Source organism: Rhea americana, unplaced genomic scaffold (genome assembly GCF_003343005.1).
Source record: "Rhea americana isolate MKP2758 unplaced genomic scaffold, rheAme1 scaffold_9, whole genome shotgun sequence".
Lineage (NCBI taxonomy): Eukaryota > Metazoa > Chordata > Aves > Rheiformes > Rheidae > Rhea > Rhea americana.
Window position 1 is genome coordinate 1360627 of NW_028187088.1, and position 19532 is coordinate 1380158.

Below are 19532 nucleotides of genomic sequence, written 5' to 3' on the forward strand. Positions count from 1 at the left end.
ATTAGACATCTAGTCTAAACTAGTCATCAAGGCTCCCTCTATAGTCAATAGACAAGCACTTTCAGAGGGTAATTCATCTTTCTTGTCTTAGATGCTTATTTTAAGACTGGAAAGGTTGTTCTCTGAGGGTGGTTATCTTTTTCTATAAACTACAAAGAGAGTCTAGACAACCATGTGCCTTAACTTTGGTGAATTGACCCCCGCTTCACTGTATGGCATTCACAAATCTGTGAGGGTGACAGAGCACTGGAACAGGTTGCCCAGAGAGGCTGTGGGGTCTCCATCCTTGGAGATATTCAAAAGCTGCCTGGACACAATCCTGGGCAACATGTTCCAGGTGACCCTGCTTGRGCAGGAGGGTTGGACTAGATCATTTCCAGAAGTCCCTTCCAACTTCAACCATTCTGTGATTCTGTGAATCTCCATCAGTTTAGAAACAGTAATTAAACCACAGATCATCATGGAAGAAAGATAATTTTCGCTGTACTAGTGTGTAAATTAAGGCACTGAAAAGAGAAGTGAATTGTCAATGGTAAATCAGCAACTCAGTTAGGAATGCAGTGTAATTTCAGAAAACTGAATCATTGGAAAACATACTATTTCTGTTAGTATTTATAAAATTACAAATACAGAGTCCAGTGACAGTTTGTGGTATTTTACATAGCAAAATAAAGATACAGGCCCTAAATATACAAAAGTAAGATTTCAGTCAAATTGGTTTATCCACATAGACAACCAGCGAATTCACTGCGGCCTTGTGTCAGTACATTGCCCAATACTCCTGTTGACAGCTTCAAAGCTGAAGTTACAGTCTCTGCCCAAAAGCTAAGTTTACACTGGCCACAAGCAAACAGGAAAAGTACATCATCTACTACAGATGTATTCTTTGCAGAATTGAATCACTCTGTTTTCAATTCTAATTGCAGATATATAAAATTCTGAAAATTGTTTTCCAAAAAAATTTGTCAAACCGGTCTTAAAATAATTTAAACAATTATTTTACATGGAAACTATTAGGAAAGATCAACCTGCTCTCCCTCACACTCTACTTGCCTTATTGTTTCAAGACAGTATAAACTTAAGAATAAATAGTTAGAGTAGTTGCAGACCGTATATTTATAAAATTGAAGATAAACCATGGACTCATGCTGCTAACATCAGTCAGATACAGGACTCAAAACTTCAGTGAATCAAGTGTTCCGAGCTCTACCACGTAGAATGCTTTACACTCCCAGTATAGCTAAGTACCATATATCAAATACTTACTTACTTAAAAAAAAAAAAAAAAAAAAAAAAAAGGTAAATTCCTGAATTCCTGGCCAGGCAATTACCTCTCACTCCAGGCCTTTTTGGTTCCCCTAGACATATACTTTGCAAGCATTTAATCAGACGAATCCTCATCCTTTATTACTAGAAAGAGACATTGTGCTTGACATGACACTGCTTTATGTGTTTGTAACAACATCAATAACTTATTTCCTATGTAACAGAAAGCCAAAATGTCCAAGGGATCCGTAATCAATAGAAATTTACTATTCAGACTGCTGTCACATATCACAAAAACAAAGAATTAATTGAAAATCAGACAAGAAACAAAACCTGACTCCTACAGAGTTCTAAACCCAGAAAGCTACACACTTCTGTATAGGTGTTTTGCGCAAATCCATAGATCCTAGGAAGCTAGATGTTCACCTCAAAGAATGCTTTTGCCTTTTGAATACAGAAGTATCCAAATTTGAGCAACTCTCCTGATTATAACTGTAGCAGTTTAAAATGAAAAGATTTACGATTTCTCAAGAAGGCAGGGAGTTTCACTTACTGTTTCACAGATGAAAACCCACACTTCACATTTAATCTGAAAATCAGCACAGATTGATAGGCCAAACAAGCAGGGCCTGTAGCACAGATATTTTGTACTCTTTCTAGGTAGCAATATTAATAAGCAATGCAAGCTTCCACTTCTGGTATGACTTAGTGTGCAGATCCACACACAATCTATTGCAGTAATTCAGACTTGAGATGTCAGAAGAATTTTACCTTTTGCTATAATATTTCTTATTTTGTGTCATCAAACTCCAATCCTACAGAAAGATATGTGCAGGAAGAGTTATAGTCAGTGACCTCCTCTCCTCTCCCTCTTGCTATCATCAGTATTAGGTTCCAATCAACCAGATTATTTTGCAGGAACAGGGTCATAAGCTAAGCATTCTGGGGCAAGAATGTTTCTTTTTTCTGTCTGTGTAAAAATAAATCATGCTCTGGGCACAATACAGATAAAGATAGTAACAGTCTGATGTTAGGTTTTATTGGTCTATGTTTCAGACAATCTATAATTTGCCTGTTGCCTGTACAAACTACAAACAGTTAATCTTTATAGCCCTTTTTTACCTTGTGGTAGATTGAGTTTTAAAAACAAGAAAAGGACACTGCAGCAGACACTACTTCCATACATAAAGCTGATACTGTTTATGGTGCTATGGCAAACATTATACTTAGCTAAACTGGCACAAACTATACTTAGTTATGCCCAATTGCTTTAATCTAGTGATGCTAAGTTCACAGAATCCATTGAGGCTACTTTGCTAAGAGCAAAGACATCTTCTCTCTTTACACAAACTGCACATGAACAGTTAAAAGAAACAAAAGAACTTAACAGTATTAAAGTGAATTTGGAAATGAGGCTGGCCAAGCTATTCAAGCAAGCTTGCTACGCTAGACATAAAGGACTACTCTTACATAAGAAAGTTTGTTTCCTCCATTTAATTTTTCTGAAACACTTTTCATCGTTGGTTCGTTCAGTAACATCGCAGCATGTCAATCTTCTCCCTTGGTGATGCTTCTGCACATGCCTTAGGAATTAACCCACCTATATTAGATGCACACACTTAAGCAAATGCTTGTTGAAATTCAGAGTGTTTTTTGCCACAGCAGCTTCTCCAGCCATGAAACTCCAATGAAAATTAATAAATCCAAACAATCCAAGATTGTAGTGGATAAGAAGGTGGTATTTCACTGATACACTAAAGATGAGAGAAGTTACTAGCTCCAAGACAGAAAAAAAACACGACTGGATGATATGACACTTTAAATGCTAGCAGCTGCCTGAAGCCACATTTTCATTACCATTTAACCATTATTACATTTGGTGAATCTGCAAAAGTATTAGCAACTGTAAGAAAAATTAAAGAGGGAATGCTGGCCTAGGCACAGCCTAATGGAACTTGATTTGTGTAACCTGAAAGGAAATACTTTAAGGAGACCAAGTCAAAAAAACAAAACAAACAAACAAACAAAAAAAAAAGATGCAGCATTTTGCTGAACCATTAAAAGGACAGGTAACAAAGAAATACTTTTAAATGTCACTATGATGGGCAACATCCTAACTATGGGCACAAACATTCGCTAGCACAGGCTAAAACATGATTGTGAAGCAGAAGGTTCTGGTACTTCTAAGAGGCAGAGCTGATAAGCACAGAGATTCCTTGCAACCCTGAAATTCAAGAAACCGTGACCAGCACATCACAGTGCATTTCAGTTTGGGTATATTTCAACTGAAAGTAGAAATGTGTATCAAAACCCAACAATCTTTACCTAACTGACATTCTGCACAAGCAAATAACACACTACATTCTTTTCCCGTGTGTTTGTATGAACTATTTACTAAAAGGCTTTAAAATGGATTAAATAATAAAAATGACTAAGTTATATAAAGACCACAAGCAGAGAAAGAAAAGGTGTAAGGAAGAAATAGGTTTTCAGAGAGCAACTGAACGTAGATAAAAAGTGATACTATAACAGTATTGCTCTTGTAAAGCTGGAAGGAGAGAAAAAGGCTTTCTCACTTGCAGTGAAAAGAAAGGGGGAAAGCCACATCAGCTACTGGGGGGAAATTAGATAGGAAAGAGCRTAGAGCAGACAGAACGCACAAGGGTGAAAATGTTCTGGAAGTTCTAAAATGAATGGGCAACCACTGGAGCAAAAAGGAGTAAAGGTGGCGTGAAAGGTAAAAGAACTACATAGGGTGCAAAATACAATCAACTTATATACCTAAGTGCCTCGCCTTGATGCGTATGTCAGATAAAGTTATTGAAGTCTGCTAGACGGCATTCTAATCCAATAGCAGTTGCACAGTCAAAGGCCAGTGAACTTCCTAAAAGCAGTGAAAGAGTTTGGCCAAAGGAGATAACTTCACTGGTTGAAAGGGAAAGCAAAGAAAGTAACCACATCTCTGTCGCCTTTTCTTTCCAGATCCATGGAGAACTGGATGCTGTATTGGCAGAAGAACCTCTGTCTCACTGCAATGCTGTGAAGATACTCATTTTCAACAGAGAAAAGACAAAGACACAGTATAAATTTCAGCAGAGTGGCACAGGTGATGGATTTGGACAGGAGAAACTACACAAAGTCTTCAGCTAATCAAGTTCTGGTAGAACGGAGATACCATAGATCCTACCTAGGTTACATCACAGCTGGGGATCAACTGTTGAAAGCAAAAGCAGAAGAACACTGAAATGTAGTCTCTCTACATTGCCACATCTAATCAAATCTTGCAGTCCTGCAGGGGCTTTCTGTGTACCCTAGTCCTCATCTTCAGCAGCACTCCTCAGCTGGTAGTTTCAAAATTTTGTCTTGACCTTACTACTGTTCCACACTTGCGATACATCCCACTTCCCTCTGGAAGACCTCCCTTGTTCTCGTTGTCGTCTGTCTTCCGGGTGCCAGCTGCAGCGTACTGCTGCAGGCGTGCTGCTGCAGTTCTCAGCCACAAAAGCTGCACGTACCACTAGGCTGGCCAGGCAGATCTGAAGCCAATGTACTATTTCCAGGAAGAAACATACAAGCCTCAGTGAAACTGCCTAGCACATCTCAGTAAATACGTGTAATCCTGAACAGAGCTGCTTCCTAAAGGCAGTCTGGATTGAGATAGCTATTTGGAATGAGGCCACTATGTCCACTGTGGAGGTCCTGGGGCAAACCACTTTGCTTAGAAAAATGACCAAGTTTTTTAAAGTATTTTTTGAAAAGGCATTTAATAGTTCTTTTTATTTCATCATAAAAGAGAACATCTGGTTCAAATATTCCTGAGGACTGCAGGTTGTATGATTTTACCTGTTTTCTTCTGTGTAATTTTTCAGTTATTCATGTGAATTAGATTTTGCTAGTATTTTGCAAGAAGTTTAAATGAAGATATTTTCCAGTATGAAGTCAATGAATTGATTCCTAGGCATATAATCATTTGCAAACAATGGATACATACAGTTCCCAGCACTTCTATAAAACAAAGGTGTTTACTTTTCTGTTGACTATTTTCTGCTTAACTGCATTCAAATGAATCCATTAGAAACGTGACTGCTTCACAGTAAGATGATCTTCAGCAAAAACAAACAACTGCTGTTTCCATTTCTCTTCCTGGCCTTTAAAAATTACAGTCATCCGCACCCTGTATTTCATGCAGTTTATAAATGATAAAGCTGGTCTTGATTTGTACATTTATTGTCTTAAATGTAGTTCTAACACTCCTGCTTAGAAAAAAATAGAGGTGATTTCCTACTTCATTTCTTATTTATTGTCACTTAACAAACCTTTGGACCTTTTAAAGTCTGATCAAAACACTGATGCACCATTTCAGACTGGCCTTTCTGGGTATTTACTTCAGCAAGAGAAATAATATATCCACTCTTTCTTTCCATGGCCACAAGTAATCAAAACTCACTGTATCAACAGTGGTACAACAAACCAAGGAAACTTGTCCAAATCAACATATTACTTCTGAATGGCACTATGGCTTTAACCTCTGCCTCATCTGAAGAATGAAAATACTTAATTTGGTTTACCTGCCCTCCACAGGACAAGTATGACAAGAAGTTTGCAAGTAAATGTTAAATAATATAAGCATTTCTTACAGAAATAGATGGGACAAGATGGAGAGCCTGTCATGTCAAATCATGACAAGGATGATGGGCAGGTTTCTAATAACTTACGTGTAAGATATGTTGTCGGGCAGATACCAAATGCATCAAAGATGTTTTTGGCTTCCTCACTATTGGTTCCCACGGACTATATAGAGTTTTCTAGAGACAAGACAAAATGATGCAACAGGCAACTTCTACAGCTGTTTGATGGGTCTTGGCTGATTCTTCTTTATTTGCTCGCTCTCCTAATAGCCCTCACAGTTATTCTCTGAAATAGTACAAGTGTAAAGATTGAAAAGATCAAACTCTGATACAAGCCTGAAACTATATCTGTGGAAACAGCTTTCATGTGCTACTTTTGCGATGACATTTATAATGCAATGTTTGTAACAATGCAATTTCATCATCTTATAAATATCAATTTACCATGAGAAGAAGGAGAGAACAACAACAAAAAAGACGAATGCAAACTTATCACCACTTCCGCTTCGTTTTAATTGAACTAGACGAGATAAGCTCATCTCTTACAAAAACAACAGTTTATAGTTTAACTGTGAAACACCCTGTGTAAGTGTGCTTGTGTGTGTGTACGTGTGTGAGTGTGTGTAATTATGGTGCCTGCTAACAATTTCATACTGCCACATTGCACATATGGCTTCCAAGCTAGCTTTATCTGAATCTCTGTGAATCTATTCTCCGTGCTATTAAACTGAGCACATTCCACATCGTTCAAAAGTAATTACACTTTTGTCTAGAGTGTAGGAGACTGCTCTCCCCAAACAATGAAATTCTCATTATTAGAGCTGGCACAATAACGGCACTGGTGTTCACAACACTGTGCATTGTACCATCACAATAACTTATCCTAAGCTTGATGCACAAAGGTACACTGGAAATTAAAATTTCTCTAAAACCGCTGTGGGTTTTTTTTTAATAGGCATTCTTTAGCTCACTATAATTAGAGTCCTATTTTGACTTTTTAAAAAGCTATACACATTCAGATTTCCATTCTCTTCACAACTTCTGAGCAGTAGCTAAGTGCTATAGCTGCATGTTGTTCTGATATGATAATATTCACATGTTGATGACCCCAGACCAACTGGCGAAGTGTAGATCAGGATGTATGTGACAATTAAATTCAAATGTAGTATTAAACAACTTTTTATTTTGGGCAAGTAGAGGAAAGGCATGAAATAATGTGTAGGTATGCTCTTTGAGCAGTATTATTGTTGTTCTTAATATAACCAAAATTTCTTAATATATTTCCCAAGTTACAGAGGAATTAATTCATTCACCACAGAAAAGCAGCAACTTTTAGTGAGAAGCAACAAGGCTGCTTAACAACACACTGTAATATTTCACATCAATTTAAAGCACAGCTGAAAATTAACACTGAATCCCACTCAAAGTACAGGACAAATGTGGGCCAGCAAATGTGGTCAGTTTGGAATATGAAAGGACAATGGCACAACAATACTTTACCAGTACGATCTTTTGGTCAGAATTTGCCTTTTCTACCTCATCTAGTATTTGAATGGTATTCCATCATTATGAAAAACAGTCAAGGTTAACCACAGTATACCATGTCCACAACATACATTAATCTACTACTACTCTTCTAGCCTTTCTATCTCCTATGTTCAGAGATCAGTGCACAGACACTGCTGGTGACATTGAGAGATGGTGAAAGCACAAAGCACAAGGCTCCCTAAGGCAGGAAAAAAACAAATAAATAAAATAAAGCCTCAGAACTTTGACAAACTAACAAGTATCCTTGCTAATCTCTTTACTACAACTATCCCTGCAAATACTTCAGCCTTAACAAGTTTCTTCAAAGAGGTATTAATTGATACTAGAATCCTCAAGTGTTTCCCAGCAAAGCTTATGGCCTGCTATTAACATTCTATGGGGATACTCACTTATACTGTAGGACAACTGATTTGTCTTATACTTTCTTCCAAGTTTTTGGTTTAAATCTGATAAATTAGTTCTTCTACTAGTGAGAAAAGAAATGCTCTCTTATTTGAAATAAATATCTAGTTTCTTCTTCAGCAGGAAGGGAGTCTGGGATGCAGTTGCCCTGCCTTTGAAAGACTTCTCTCTGGCTGTAGTTCCAGCAGCCTCAGAAATATGTTGTTCACTTGATGGAAAGATGGAAGATGTGGTTTTGCAGCTTTTTGGCTGATATGGTTAGGTTTAAAGACTTCTTTCTTGGGCTTTTGCCCTCCTGGATAGAAAAACTTTCCCAACATTCAGAGCTGTGCCTCTAAACCAGCTGTCAAAGACAGGAGCTGTTACAACTTGGTCTACCGGAACAGGGGAAATTCTGGAAAATCAAAGTTCCACAAATTGTTGAGTTGTTATTCTGCTGCAATTAGCCCTTTACCATAAGGCTTCTAGGATGTCCCAGCTGGCAAGACTTGTAAAAGGAAGCACAGCTGGAAGTAACCCATGAAACACAGGGCTAGTTAACAGCTAAAAAAGGGAGGCCACAAAATTGATTCTCAAGGCTGAAATTGTTTTCCTAGCTGTCTCTTTGCGACTCAGTGTTGAGGCAGAGTATGAGGAGAAGGGGATGGCTGTCGTGGCAAGAGGAGCCTACCAAAGAGACAAAGCTGTGTAACTCCATATCTTTCCCAGATCCCTTGGCTGTGACTTCCTTCTGCTGGGTTTGCTCCCTATGCCCAATGGGAGTTGTACATGTATCCCACACAGAAAGATCTCGGTGGATCAACAGGTCCATCTAAAAGTCACTTGGGAGGAATATCTTAGCCAACAAAACATGCAGGAGTGGTTTGGTTTAGAGGCGTGCAGTCAAGTGATGCACTGCATGATTTTCAGCTAGCTGCATATCTGATCGTGTCTTACTGGACATTGGATAGATGTGAAAAGGTTTACTCTACTCAGGACAGCACGTGGCTGCAAAATGAGAACTCCATGGTCACTTGGAGACTCAGTCAGTAGGTGCAGTACAGCTGACAAGCTATTAACAGGTGTGAAGCACACYGCTGGAACTTTGTCAATAAAACTGCATTGGACTGCACGGTGTGGTTGTGTGTGTATGTGCATACACCTGGACTGGACAGTAAAACATCACAGAACGTCAGTTCAAACCGTATAAAAGTGACCTCTGTGACGCTACCAAGGCAAGAATATTCTTTAGGAATTACTTTTGTAAATGATAATCACACAAATTAAAGCCATCTAAAAGCTATCCAAGCTTTGGACTCAGTCAGTTCCTTCTTTTAAGATACAACTATATATACCTCAAGGACAGAGGGAGGGATTATGATTGCTCACTTATACAATTACTTCCTTCTTTCAGGAAACATACAGACTATACCCTTTCTGACCTACCTGGATGATCATTTTTACATGATGCTCTTCACTAAAAGAGAAATATTATCAAAATGTCACATGCATTCAAAATGGCAAATTTTTTTATGTATGTATGAAACCAAAATCTGCCCCCACAACCCCCCAAAACACTTCAAAACAACCTACAGTATCTCATTAGCACAACGAAATTGCCTAAGACATGAAATACCTTGTATTATTAAGAGACATAATATACTGTTTTGATATCAGATTAAATACAGTCTATACAGCAGGAAGTCACACTAGATGATCAGCTCACTTCTTCATCTTAAAAACTATAAATGAATAGAAAAGCTTCTTCAAATCAGTTAAAGAGAAGCCAAATGTTTCAGTCAGGTGCAGTTAAAATATTCTTGCTGGGCTCCTTAGAAGACTATGAGTTTTTCTTTCATTAAGGTCTAGTTCTACAGATAAAGTCATCAAAAGTTTGACTATTAACTTACATGTCCTAAGGAACAGCCCCTTTTCTTTAATATGCTCTCTTAAGACAGAACAGAACACAGCAAAGCTCATACACCAGTAACAACCTAACACCCCATTTACTGGAACTGTGTATTAATAAATTGCACCTGCATAAAATGTGAAATAAGGCAAACCAGTTAGAAAAGACAACCCTGCCCATGAGTAATTTTTGCAACAAAGTTCTTTCTTCATTTAAAGTTGCAGGAGCACAAAAATAAAATTAAATATTCCAAATCACTGTGTGAACTTAAGCATTAGAGCAACAAGGCGGTTGGGGAGGTGGGAAGGAATGGGATGCATGAGTCACTTTGTCTAGGAAAGTAGCTTCAGTGAATACCCAGCAACTTTGTCCAAAGAAAAACAATAATCCATAAGGCTTTTTATTCAGAGTTTGTTACACATGCGTAATCACTTCTAAGGGCTTAAGTAGCACTATGGAGTTGTTGCAGGCTTTTATGAGAATAAACTATCACCTATTTTGGGATGCCTTGTTAAAAGCCTTCAGATACACAGGTCCATTCATTATCTTCACTTACAGTGAAACTGTCAGTGCTTTTGTCCAAATGGGGCACTAACAGAAAAGTTACAGTTAATTTGTGCGCAGGCAAGAGCTGTGCAAGCCTGTTCACAATGAGACAGCTTTGTCAAGGTGCCTAAGTCCTGGGGTTCCAATGGCTTTTTTTGCGCCTTTCAACCTTTACAAAAATGTATCACAGTACTCTACATTAAATGTTCAAACACTTCACTTTACAGCAGTGACACCACAGTTCTGGTAAGGAACACCGCGTTGTTTTCCTGTTCTTGTTGTCTCTGTATGTTTTTATACAAAGCCAGTTCTGGACTATCAGTGGGCTGTTAAATGAAGCGATTTAAGTTTGCACTATCATTTGTAAAGTGCATAAAGAGGTGGTAACTCACAAGCGAAAAAGTCATAGGCTGATATAATTCTGTAAACATAGTAAATTTTCTTTTAAGTATCTGTGCCATGTAGAATACACATCAGACTTGAATTTTTAAAAACAGTAAAATCCAAAGTTGTTTTTTATACCTTTCGTACAGACTTGTTTGTTTTACTATTGCACAAACTTGGCATTGGGGTGATATTTGAGACACCACGCCAAACATGACTGTCACTTACAGTGTTCCAAAACCTTTTACTGCTTGCTGAACACATACACTTCAAATTTACATCACTGTAACTAAAAAACGTTAGCACCCTAAACGTCAGCAGATAAAGGTGAGGAAAAGGGGAGTTTGCACCATAAGTGATTTAGCATTTGTAGTGGAGGGTAAAGGCAGTCCAGCTAGGTCAAAGCTTTCACATTATTGTAGCATGTTCTGTACGTGTAACTATGCATTGTATACTCCATAAAGTACAGATCTGGATGCCAAACTACTGTACAGGCAGAATTGAAAGAATGGATGTAAGCACAATAGACCATTAGCAAACCTACCATTGTGTTGTGCTGAGAAGTGGGAGTCCTATGGCCACAGTTCTCTTGCGTCAGCAGAGAAACTGGCTGAAATTCCTCAGAGTGAGGCTTGTTGGGAAAACTCACATGCAAGGGAAGGTGAAAGGCTGGGAGCCCGTCACTCTCCTCTTCTCCCACTTTCTGTCTGCTTGTCACCATGGCTACCTCTCCATCTGCTTCCCCATACGGAGAGGCTGGTCGCTTGGAAGACATCCTGGAAGGAACAAAAGAGGAGAAAATAATGAAACCTCCAAATAAATCCTTAATGCCGTCATTGTGTGGTTAGGGGCCATTGTAGCAGAAATGCCTTTTTTTGTGCTGGCAGAGAGCAGGAAACCATCCAAATACCACTGCAAAGCATACACAATTGGGAACAATGGCCAAGCAGGTAGCAACAGAACAGTGGCTTGTTTGTTGTGAGAATAATACACTAATATAGTACTCTCTTATATTCTGGCTTCTTAAACACGAAAATTCACCTAAGAAGACTGTACAATGAAACGCAATTCCTTTAAAAATATACCCATCTAGTTTTGTATTTGCAAGAGATTGTAGAAGATAGACTGTCTCCTGATGCAAGCTATTGTCAACTCAGCTTTTAAGGAATAATTATCTGCATGTATTTAATAGTATCTAATAAAATAACATAAGATAAAAAGCTTGCTGTCAAGACAAAATGTCTGTGTTTATAAAACTTCACCTATGTGAATGATAGAACGTTATAGTCATGTTGCAATCATCTTTTAAGGTTCACAGATCTGTGATAGTTAAGCAATCACACATTTGGACATTAATAATCAAAGCTTTTTGACAGCATAAATTCGAGGTTATAATGACTGACTGAAGATATGCTGTAGAGATAGCCTATAGTTTCTACCTATAGCCATATTTGGAAAAAAAACAACATGTAAATATAAATTGTGTCCATATAAAACAGGGCACACAAGGAACACACATTGGGTATGTATCATAAAAATCCAGCACAAATCTTTATGTGACATTTGGGCCTACTTTCCAAATTTTTTGAGATTGCTTAGTAATATTGTTCTGATAGTATCTGTACATCTTCACCATACAGAAAGACTGAGAGAACCTTTATATCATCGGAAAGGTCAGTTTTCATCCAAAACAGTCATAAATCTTACAACACAGTATGAACTCAGAACACTTCAGTTTGGTCTTCAGAATACAAAGGTCTGGACCTTTGCACTAAAGTACTAAAATGCTGGGGACTTTCAGGATTCATTACAACAGCATTGTTCGTAAAAATCAGGGTATGTGCATGGATGGCATAATGGACTACCGTGCTAAGCAGGCGCCTCTGTAATAAGGTGTGGAATAAAAAGTAAGAAACCCTACAGACATAGTCAAAAGAAGAAAAGAAAAAAAAAAGAAAAATATTTAATGGAAAATGAGAAGTTATGAAAGAGGAAACTGAAGACTATTGTACATAAAAGTTGAAAAGAGGCTGAAGTAATACCACTCCTCCTCAAAAATCTAGCATTTATGATTCTAATTACCCCATTTTGATTTTCCACTTCACAGTTAAAGGACTGCGTTTCAAAAGCCCAGCAGCCTCTTGAACCATGTGTGGGGCTGCTGTGAGGTGGAGCATGTCCATGCGATTTGGCATATTGAGCACGGAATGGTTCTTAGCGGCAGTCAACTGGGTCTGAAAACAAACAGTGACTTTAAACAGCCCTTTGTTAGGACTTATTTTGTTTCTAATGATCTCATTTTGAGCTTCGCCTCCTGAGCCAAGCTAGATTATATTAAAAAAAAAAAAAAAGACAAAAAAAAGAAGCCTACCAGAATCAAAACTCAGTTGCACATCGCCTGTTCTTCTGAACACCACCTATTGTCCGCACATAGAGAAGCAATCTGTATTTGCTATTAATGTTTGACTCAGTCCAACAGACTAACACTTCATACATCCTACCTGAATTCTGTTTTTTAGGCTCTCCCACCTACGTGTCTACAGAGAAGCATATGTATAAAGACAGGGATCACCAAATAGACTCTAACTAGCAGTTTTTTATTAGCCCAATGAATTCAGGATTTTGCAGCTATGTTTGATGTGACAGACACCAAGCTTTTTTTTTCTGCAGAAACCATGTAACTCTGTCCTTAAGTTAATTACTCATATTCTGCACTGACACAAACACCACACCAAGCTATATATTTTCTATTGATTCTGAGTGTAACATTTTGGTTACTTGTTTCAGGACTGCCTTAATAGAAGCTTGGGTTTTAGAAAAATCTCTCTTTCTGAAAATCAGCACTAAGTGGTTGTCTCAATTTTGGCAAACAAAAAGGGAGGGACGCAAAATCATTAGTCAGGTTTTCCACAGTAAGGCTCTATACTTCAGGACATTTCTAGTTGACAAGATGACTGAAAACACTGTAAACCACCTACAAAATTCTCCACTACAATTCACTTTGACAATATAATACAAAGAGAGGATGCCTTCCTCTGTAAGAAAGATTTGTATTATATACTCTATACTCAAGTTGTGTGAAAAACTCCCACTGATGTTAACCCAGAATAACCACAGATTCTGTCACATTACTTCACAGGGAGAGTTTGAGTAACATTTTGAAGTTAAGCACTTCTGCTAAACTTTATCTGTGAATATATGGTTTCCACTCTACTGTTCAGTTAGCATGCTGCAAATCATCATCACCTTCTGCTTGTCACTGTTCCCAAAAGGGATGATATCATTTTCTGCAGGGAATTTATAAAAAACACACAAAGAAGGCAATAGAGGTGACCACCTCTATATACCAGCAAGAGAGATTATCATATTTTTGATCTAGAACTAAAACCTACAGGCTAGACTGTTGGCCATAGTGAAACTAGGAAAGGAGCAACAACCTCCTGCCGACTTTACACAGCTCTTATGAGACCCAGCTTAAATTGCAAACCGTGCGCCCATCATAATGCTAGAAGACTAAAAAATGACTAAGGTGGCTAAGTTATTCTTCCAGTCTGCATTTCTCTTCCAAGTGACTAGGACATTTGGAGAAGTGGCTGCACAACCCTAGGGAAGGGTCACGGAGCTCAATGATTGCACTTTGTTTTCAGGTAACTGCCCATACATGAGCCAACGAGAGTTAGGCATAATCTGGCCTGTAGGAAATCTCACCTCCACCTTTAACATCAAACACAAACATCACAAAGTTTCACTGAAAAGATTTACTCCTTATGAACATCTGGAAAATTTCCAAAAGAAAATACAAGATTAAAAAAAAAAAATTTTAAATCAAAGCTACTTGAATCTGAAATGGCTTCTAGAAAGGACTGACAGTACCAAAGCCTATAGCAGCAAATTACTCTGATAGGTTCACAAGCAGAAAACAACATGGTACAAGGTAAATCCATTCCCAGTTAGTCTTCCAATATTTCTACGGTTTTACTGGTCCTTCTTTTTAATTTTAAATTCTCCCACATTCTATGCCCTTGAATTCTCTTCTTTTCACACACCTTCATTTTCCTGAGCTAATGTTAACAAAACTCAGTTAAGACTGAGTATTAACTGAGACTCCACATCTGAGACGCAAGTAGAGTTAAGCTCCCATTATAAACAATAAATGAAGGGAAACAGCTAGATCCTGAGTCACTATGTTATCTGAAACTGAGCTCTTTTAAACAGATAGAGGACTCATTTTTAAAAAGTGAGAGACTCAAATTATACCATCTTAATAGAGGACTGCAAACATCTCGGATCTAACCTCAGTCATAACACAACAGTTTACAATTTACATGACTTGGATATCTTTTCTTTAAACGATCGGAAACTAAGAAGGGTTTTCAATTGCACCACTGGGAGGGAAGGTTTACCATCAGAGAGGGAATGTGAGTCTCCTCAAACATCAACTTAGGGACAAGATTTAGCRAAAAAGTTAAGACACAGCTCAGGGAAAAGATCCTACACAGTGCACCAGATTCTGAAGCCAAGGCAGTGCCTCTGTCGATGGTATCTCTTATAATTTAATACTTGCAAGAAGAGTTGAATTTTTAACTGTCAATAATCCATTCTGCTGACCATGAACTCAGGATCTAAGTATTAATTTTTAGACAATCTAAATCTACCAAGTACAGATGCACTAGGATGCAGCCAGCACTCATCGCTGTTCAGACACATTGGAATTACAAAACACGGACYCGAACTTGATTTTTATCAAAAGGTTAGGGTAAAACTGAAGACTTAGTTCTAGTGCAAAATTCAAATACCACCCTACTTCTTGTAAGGGTACTCTTTTTGTTTTAGGAAGAGCTCCTTCATACGCAGAAAATGTGGGGAAAATGCTACACAATTAAAAATGTATTTCTTCCATTAAATAAACACATGTTATAGTAGGAGGTATCACTTTTCAGGGCAGTAAAATCTCATTCTTCGAACCCCCTCTCATTCTGCAAACGCTTGATGTGATTCCTCTCCCAGGAGAGAAGGCTCTTGTCTTTGGCTCCGCATGCTCCYTTCCAGGGGGCTCTGCGTGGGCTGCAGCTGCCACCCTGGGCCCATGGATCCCCGCCTTTGCCACCGAGTGCCGAAGGGCTGGCTTTGCCCACCCGAGAAGAAGAGCTACGCTGCATCTGCATAAATTGTGCATAAATTACCTCACGCCATGCAAAAATACTGGTTCCACCCAGCTAATTTCAAGCTACCAAATAACACTAGTTTGTTTTTTTTCCATGAGTTTAGAGCCTCAGAAAAATGATCTTTCCGCAGGTCTGGGTTTTTTTTTCATTATTTTTAACAGAACTTAATTTAAGAGTCCCCACTAGATTTCCATTTGTTCACTGGTTTTGGTTTATTCTATGCATGATTGCACACCCAAAATAAATCTAAAACGGTATCCAGTATTCAAGGAGATAGTGCCCTCTAGCACACAAGCAGCATCCATTCTCATTTGATTGCTTATGCCATTAAATTTCATAAATTTTATGTCATAAAATTCTAATCTTGTTACATTAAGCAAAATACCTCAGAAACATTTCAAATATCCACAAAAGCTTTTGAAGAAATGGCTTATCCATGTCTTTAAAAGTGACAAACACAGATGTGTCAGGAGAAAAAGATATGAGGCCATAAATCTTAACTTGTTGGGAGTTAATTAAGGGATTCATCAATCATTACACAGCTAACACTATATATATATATACAGGCAAAATCCCATCAGCTGCCACAACCTACAGCAAGCTACAGGTTAAAAACTCCCAAAGTCCTTCTGTTCTGACTATTTATAAATGACTTTGTATAATCTAGCATTAAGACCTGTAATTATAAAACAGCATTAAAACAGGCCTGCATAGTTATGGATAATTATAGTCGGTACACTTTTTAAAGAAATAAAAAGCTTTTCCATTCAAACACAGGCTTTGCCTTTTTGACAGCTCCAAGTCCACAGGATGCAGAGAGATGATTTAAATTGTATGTCAAAATTTTGACTGTGCAATACTTTCTTTTTTCCCTTATCAAGAGAGGCATTGTTGCTTTCTCACCATAACCAGGCGTGACAGCGCCTGACGGGAGTCGTATAGCCAGTTTCTGAATCGGCATGAAAACGTTCACCTCCTGAGCTTCTCTGGCAGCTACAAACTAAGTCTTTCTCATGGGCAGAGTTTAAATCGCTCAGCCCCATACGCAGGAGACGGGCAAGGAGCTGCATGCTGAACAGAGGCAGGAGGACGGACACACAGACACGACTATCGGAGCTGATCCCTCAGCAGCAGCACAGAGGATAACGCAAACTAACACGGGAGTAGGGAGTTTACTCTCTCACACGGCCCAACTCCAAATCGAAYGCTACAAACTACTCCCATGAACTTTAATGGGATTTCAGTCTGACTCTTCCCTTGATCTGAAGGAATATTTTTCTTTAATGAAAATGCACACTGGAAATCCYGTAGCTTCTGCTTTTCCACAGAAAATATATATGATAACAGACAGCAGCAGTATTATACATATGAGTGCGTGTGTGTGTGAATACATATGTGTATACACATACATACRCCCATACACACATGCAAATGCAAGYTTCTCCAAACTCTGTCACATATCTGCCTCATCTCTGATCATATTTTGGAGTAGTAAAACAGTTCATGTTCCTAGATTTATTGAAGCTACGATCTCTCCACAGAGAGTCCAATCAAAAGGTGCTAATTAATATTAATGACTGTCTCCAGTTTGGCCCCAAATTCATTCATATTTACTTACACTGAATAACTAGAACCTCTCTAGAAAAACAACTTTGTTCATTTTGACAGGATGACTTGTGTAATAAGGTATTACTCAACATGAGTAAGGGTGGCAGACTCCCACACTCTGTCCCACTGGGAACTGCAAGCCCGACTTGTTTCTACACATACCACTAAAAACAGACTTCACTTGGCAATATCTTTGAGTCATTTACAGCCTGACTTGGAATTATTTACTAAAGTGATTTTACATTAAAAAAGTAACAATCTCTGATTTGCTAATCAATAAAAATATGTGCATGAAATGTGCCCTCAGCTGTCACTCACAGGGAGATGTAGTAATCTCCTAATTATTACTTTCTAAGATCATATCAATCAGATATCTTTTCAAATACACATATGCTACAAATAAGTTATGTTACTCACAAAAGGTTTTGGTGAATAAGTCAACTCCATTAATACAGACTAAACTTACCATGATATAAACTGAGCAATGTTTCTGTGCAGTTGTCTATTATCATAACAGCAACAAGAAATCCTATGGTCAAGGTCACCCAACAGCTTCCAGTTCACTCAACTCAACTTTATCCTGTTTTCCCCTCACTTCTGCTTTCCAGGTTTGCGCTCTGATTGGAGTAACTTTTATTTATTTATTTATTTATTTTATTTTTATTTTTTTTTAGAAAAGAAGAAAATTTAGTATAAAATGGGCATGGAATGTGCAATCCCCCATTTATTTTAAAGTTTGCATTTTAAAATATAGTAATATGTCGACAGCATTTATTTATTTATTTATTTTTATTTTTTTTTAGAAAAGAAGAAAATTTAGTATAAAATGGGCATGGAATGTGCAATCCCCCATTTATTTTAAAGTTTGCATTTTAAAATATAGTAATATGTCGACAGCAGCTAGGCTGATAAATTTGATACATATTGTAGATTTTCTTTTGGGGGGGTAGGCACAGGATGGACATATTTTAGGAATTCCAGTGACAAATGGTTTAATTCTAGAAATTTTGAAACTCTCAAATAAGAAAGTCACTGCAAGAATGTTTCAATAAAATTTTAAACATATTTTAGAATTTTTCTTTTCTCATTACAAAACTATAAACCATACTTTTTATGAACTCTATGCTCTCAACCAAAAATKTACCATCTCCATTTTCTTCCATTTTTGGCAACAAGCTTTCATGCAAGAAAAAACACTGAAAAATCAAGTCTAAGAAAAATACGGTGTGCAAAAAAAATGCATGTTGARTACTCCCAATATGTTTTGTGCATAATTTTTCATTGACCTTTTGAGGCAGGTAACTGAGGAAGATTCACTGTGCATGACTAAGCTATTTAGGGAAATATTCCAGGCTGAAACAGACCAAAACAGCCTTCGCAAGGTGACAGACAAACTTCTACCAAGATAGTATGTTCTACTCCTGCAAAGAGTATTGCATAATTCATTGGTAGATCTCAAAGAGGACTTCTCATTATTGTCTTGCCTGGCACCCTGACTAGTAGCTGTTAAACAGAAAGTTTAGTGAGTTACCCAAAGACACACAGTCAAAACCCAGAACCTAGTCTCCTATTTTTGTGTGATATCTGTCAAACTCATAACCCTTTTTTATTTCAGTAGTTTGCATGTTAATTAAAAGAGCTAAAAATTTAATACTATGTTCACAGAATAGAAACTACAGGATCAGAATCTTCCTTTGGCAGAAAAGAATCTAAAAGATCAGAATTTGAAACTTGGATATTTTGAGAACTTCTCCAAAGGAGAGGAACACTGTAGTAAAAATGTAGTTCTATTACCAGCAACATGCAAACGTAACGGCGCAGTGTCAAAGACGATGAGCATCTATCAGCACAAACTCTGAAACAGCAGGATGCAGCCATTGTTGACATTTCAAGTAAACTGAGCCTGATCACTAGCTTCTTTCATGCAAAAGACTCTGCTTGGATGATTTTGAATTAAATCCACAAGCTCATTTATTTTCCGGTACATCTTCAAATTAACTCTGCCTTTTTTTTTCCCCTCTTCTCCTCAACATTTTAGAAATACACCTCCCCTCACTATTCAGCTCCTATTATATCATCCTGCTTTTTTCTTTCTTT

General features: G+C 37.8%; 1 protein-coding gene across 19 annotated transcripts in view; it reads right to left on the bottom strand.

Moving 5' to 3' along the window:
• Positions 1 to 19532, bottom strand: part of SOX5 (SRY-box transcription factor 5) — a 636975-nt gene that overhangs the window by 246083 nt on the left and 371360 nt on the right. For 16 of the 19 annotated variants that reach the window (XM_085324081.1, XM_085324084.1, XM_085324083.1 and 13 more), the window contains one exon: positions 11207 to 11438. In XM_085324081.1, the coding sequence (XP_085180207.1) occupies positions 11207 to 11437 (231 nt within the window). In that variant the 5' untranslated portion in view covers position 11438. The remainder of the gene's footprint in view (positions 1 to 11206; positions 11439 to 19532) is intronic. The other 3 variants (XM_085324095.1, XM_085324094.1, XM_085324087.1) reach the window with 1 other exon arrangement.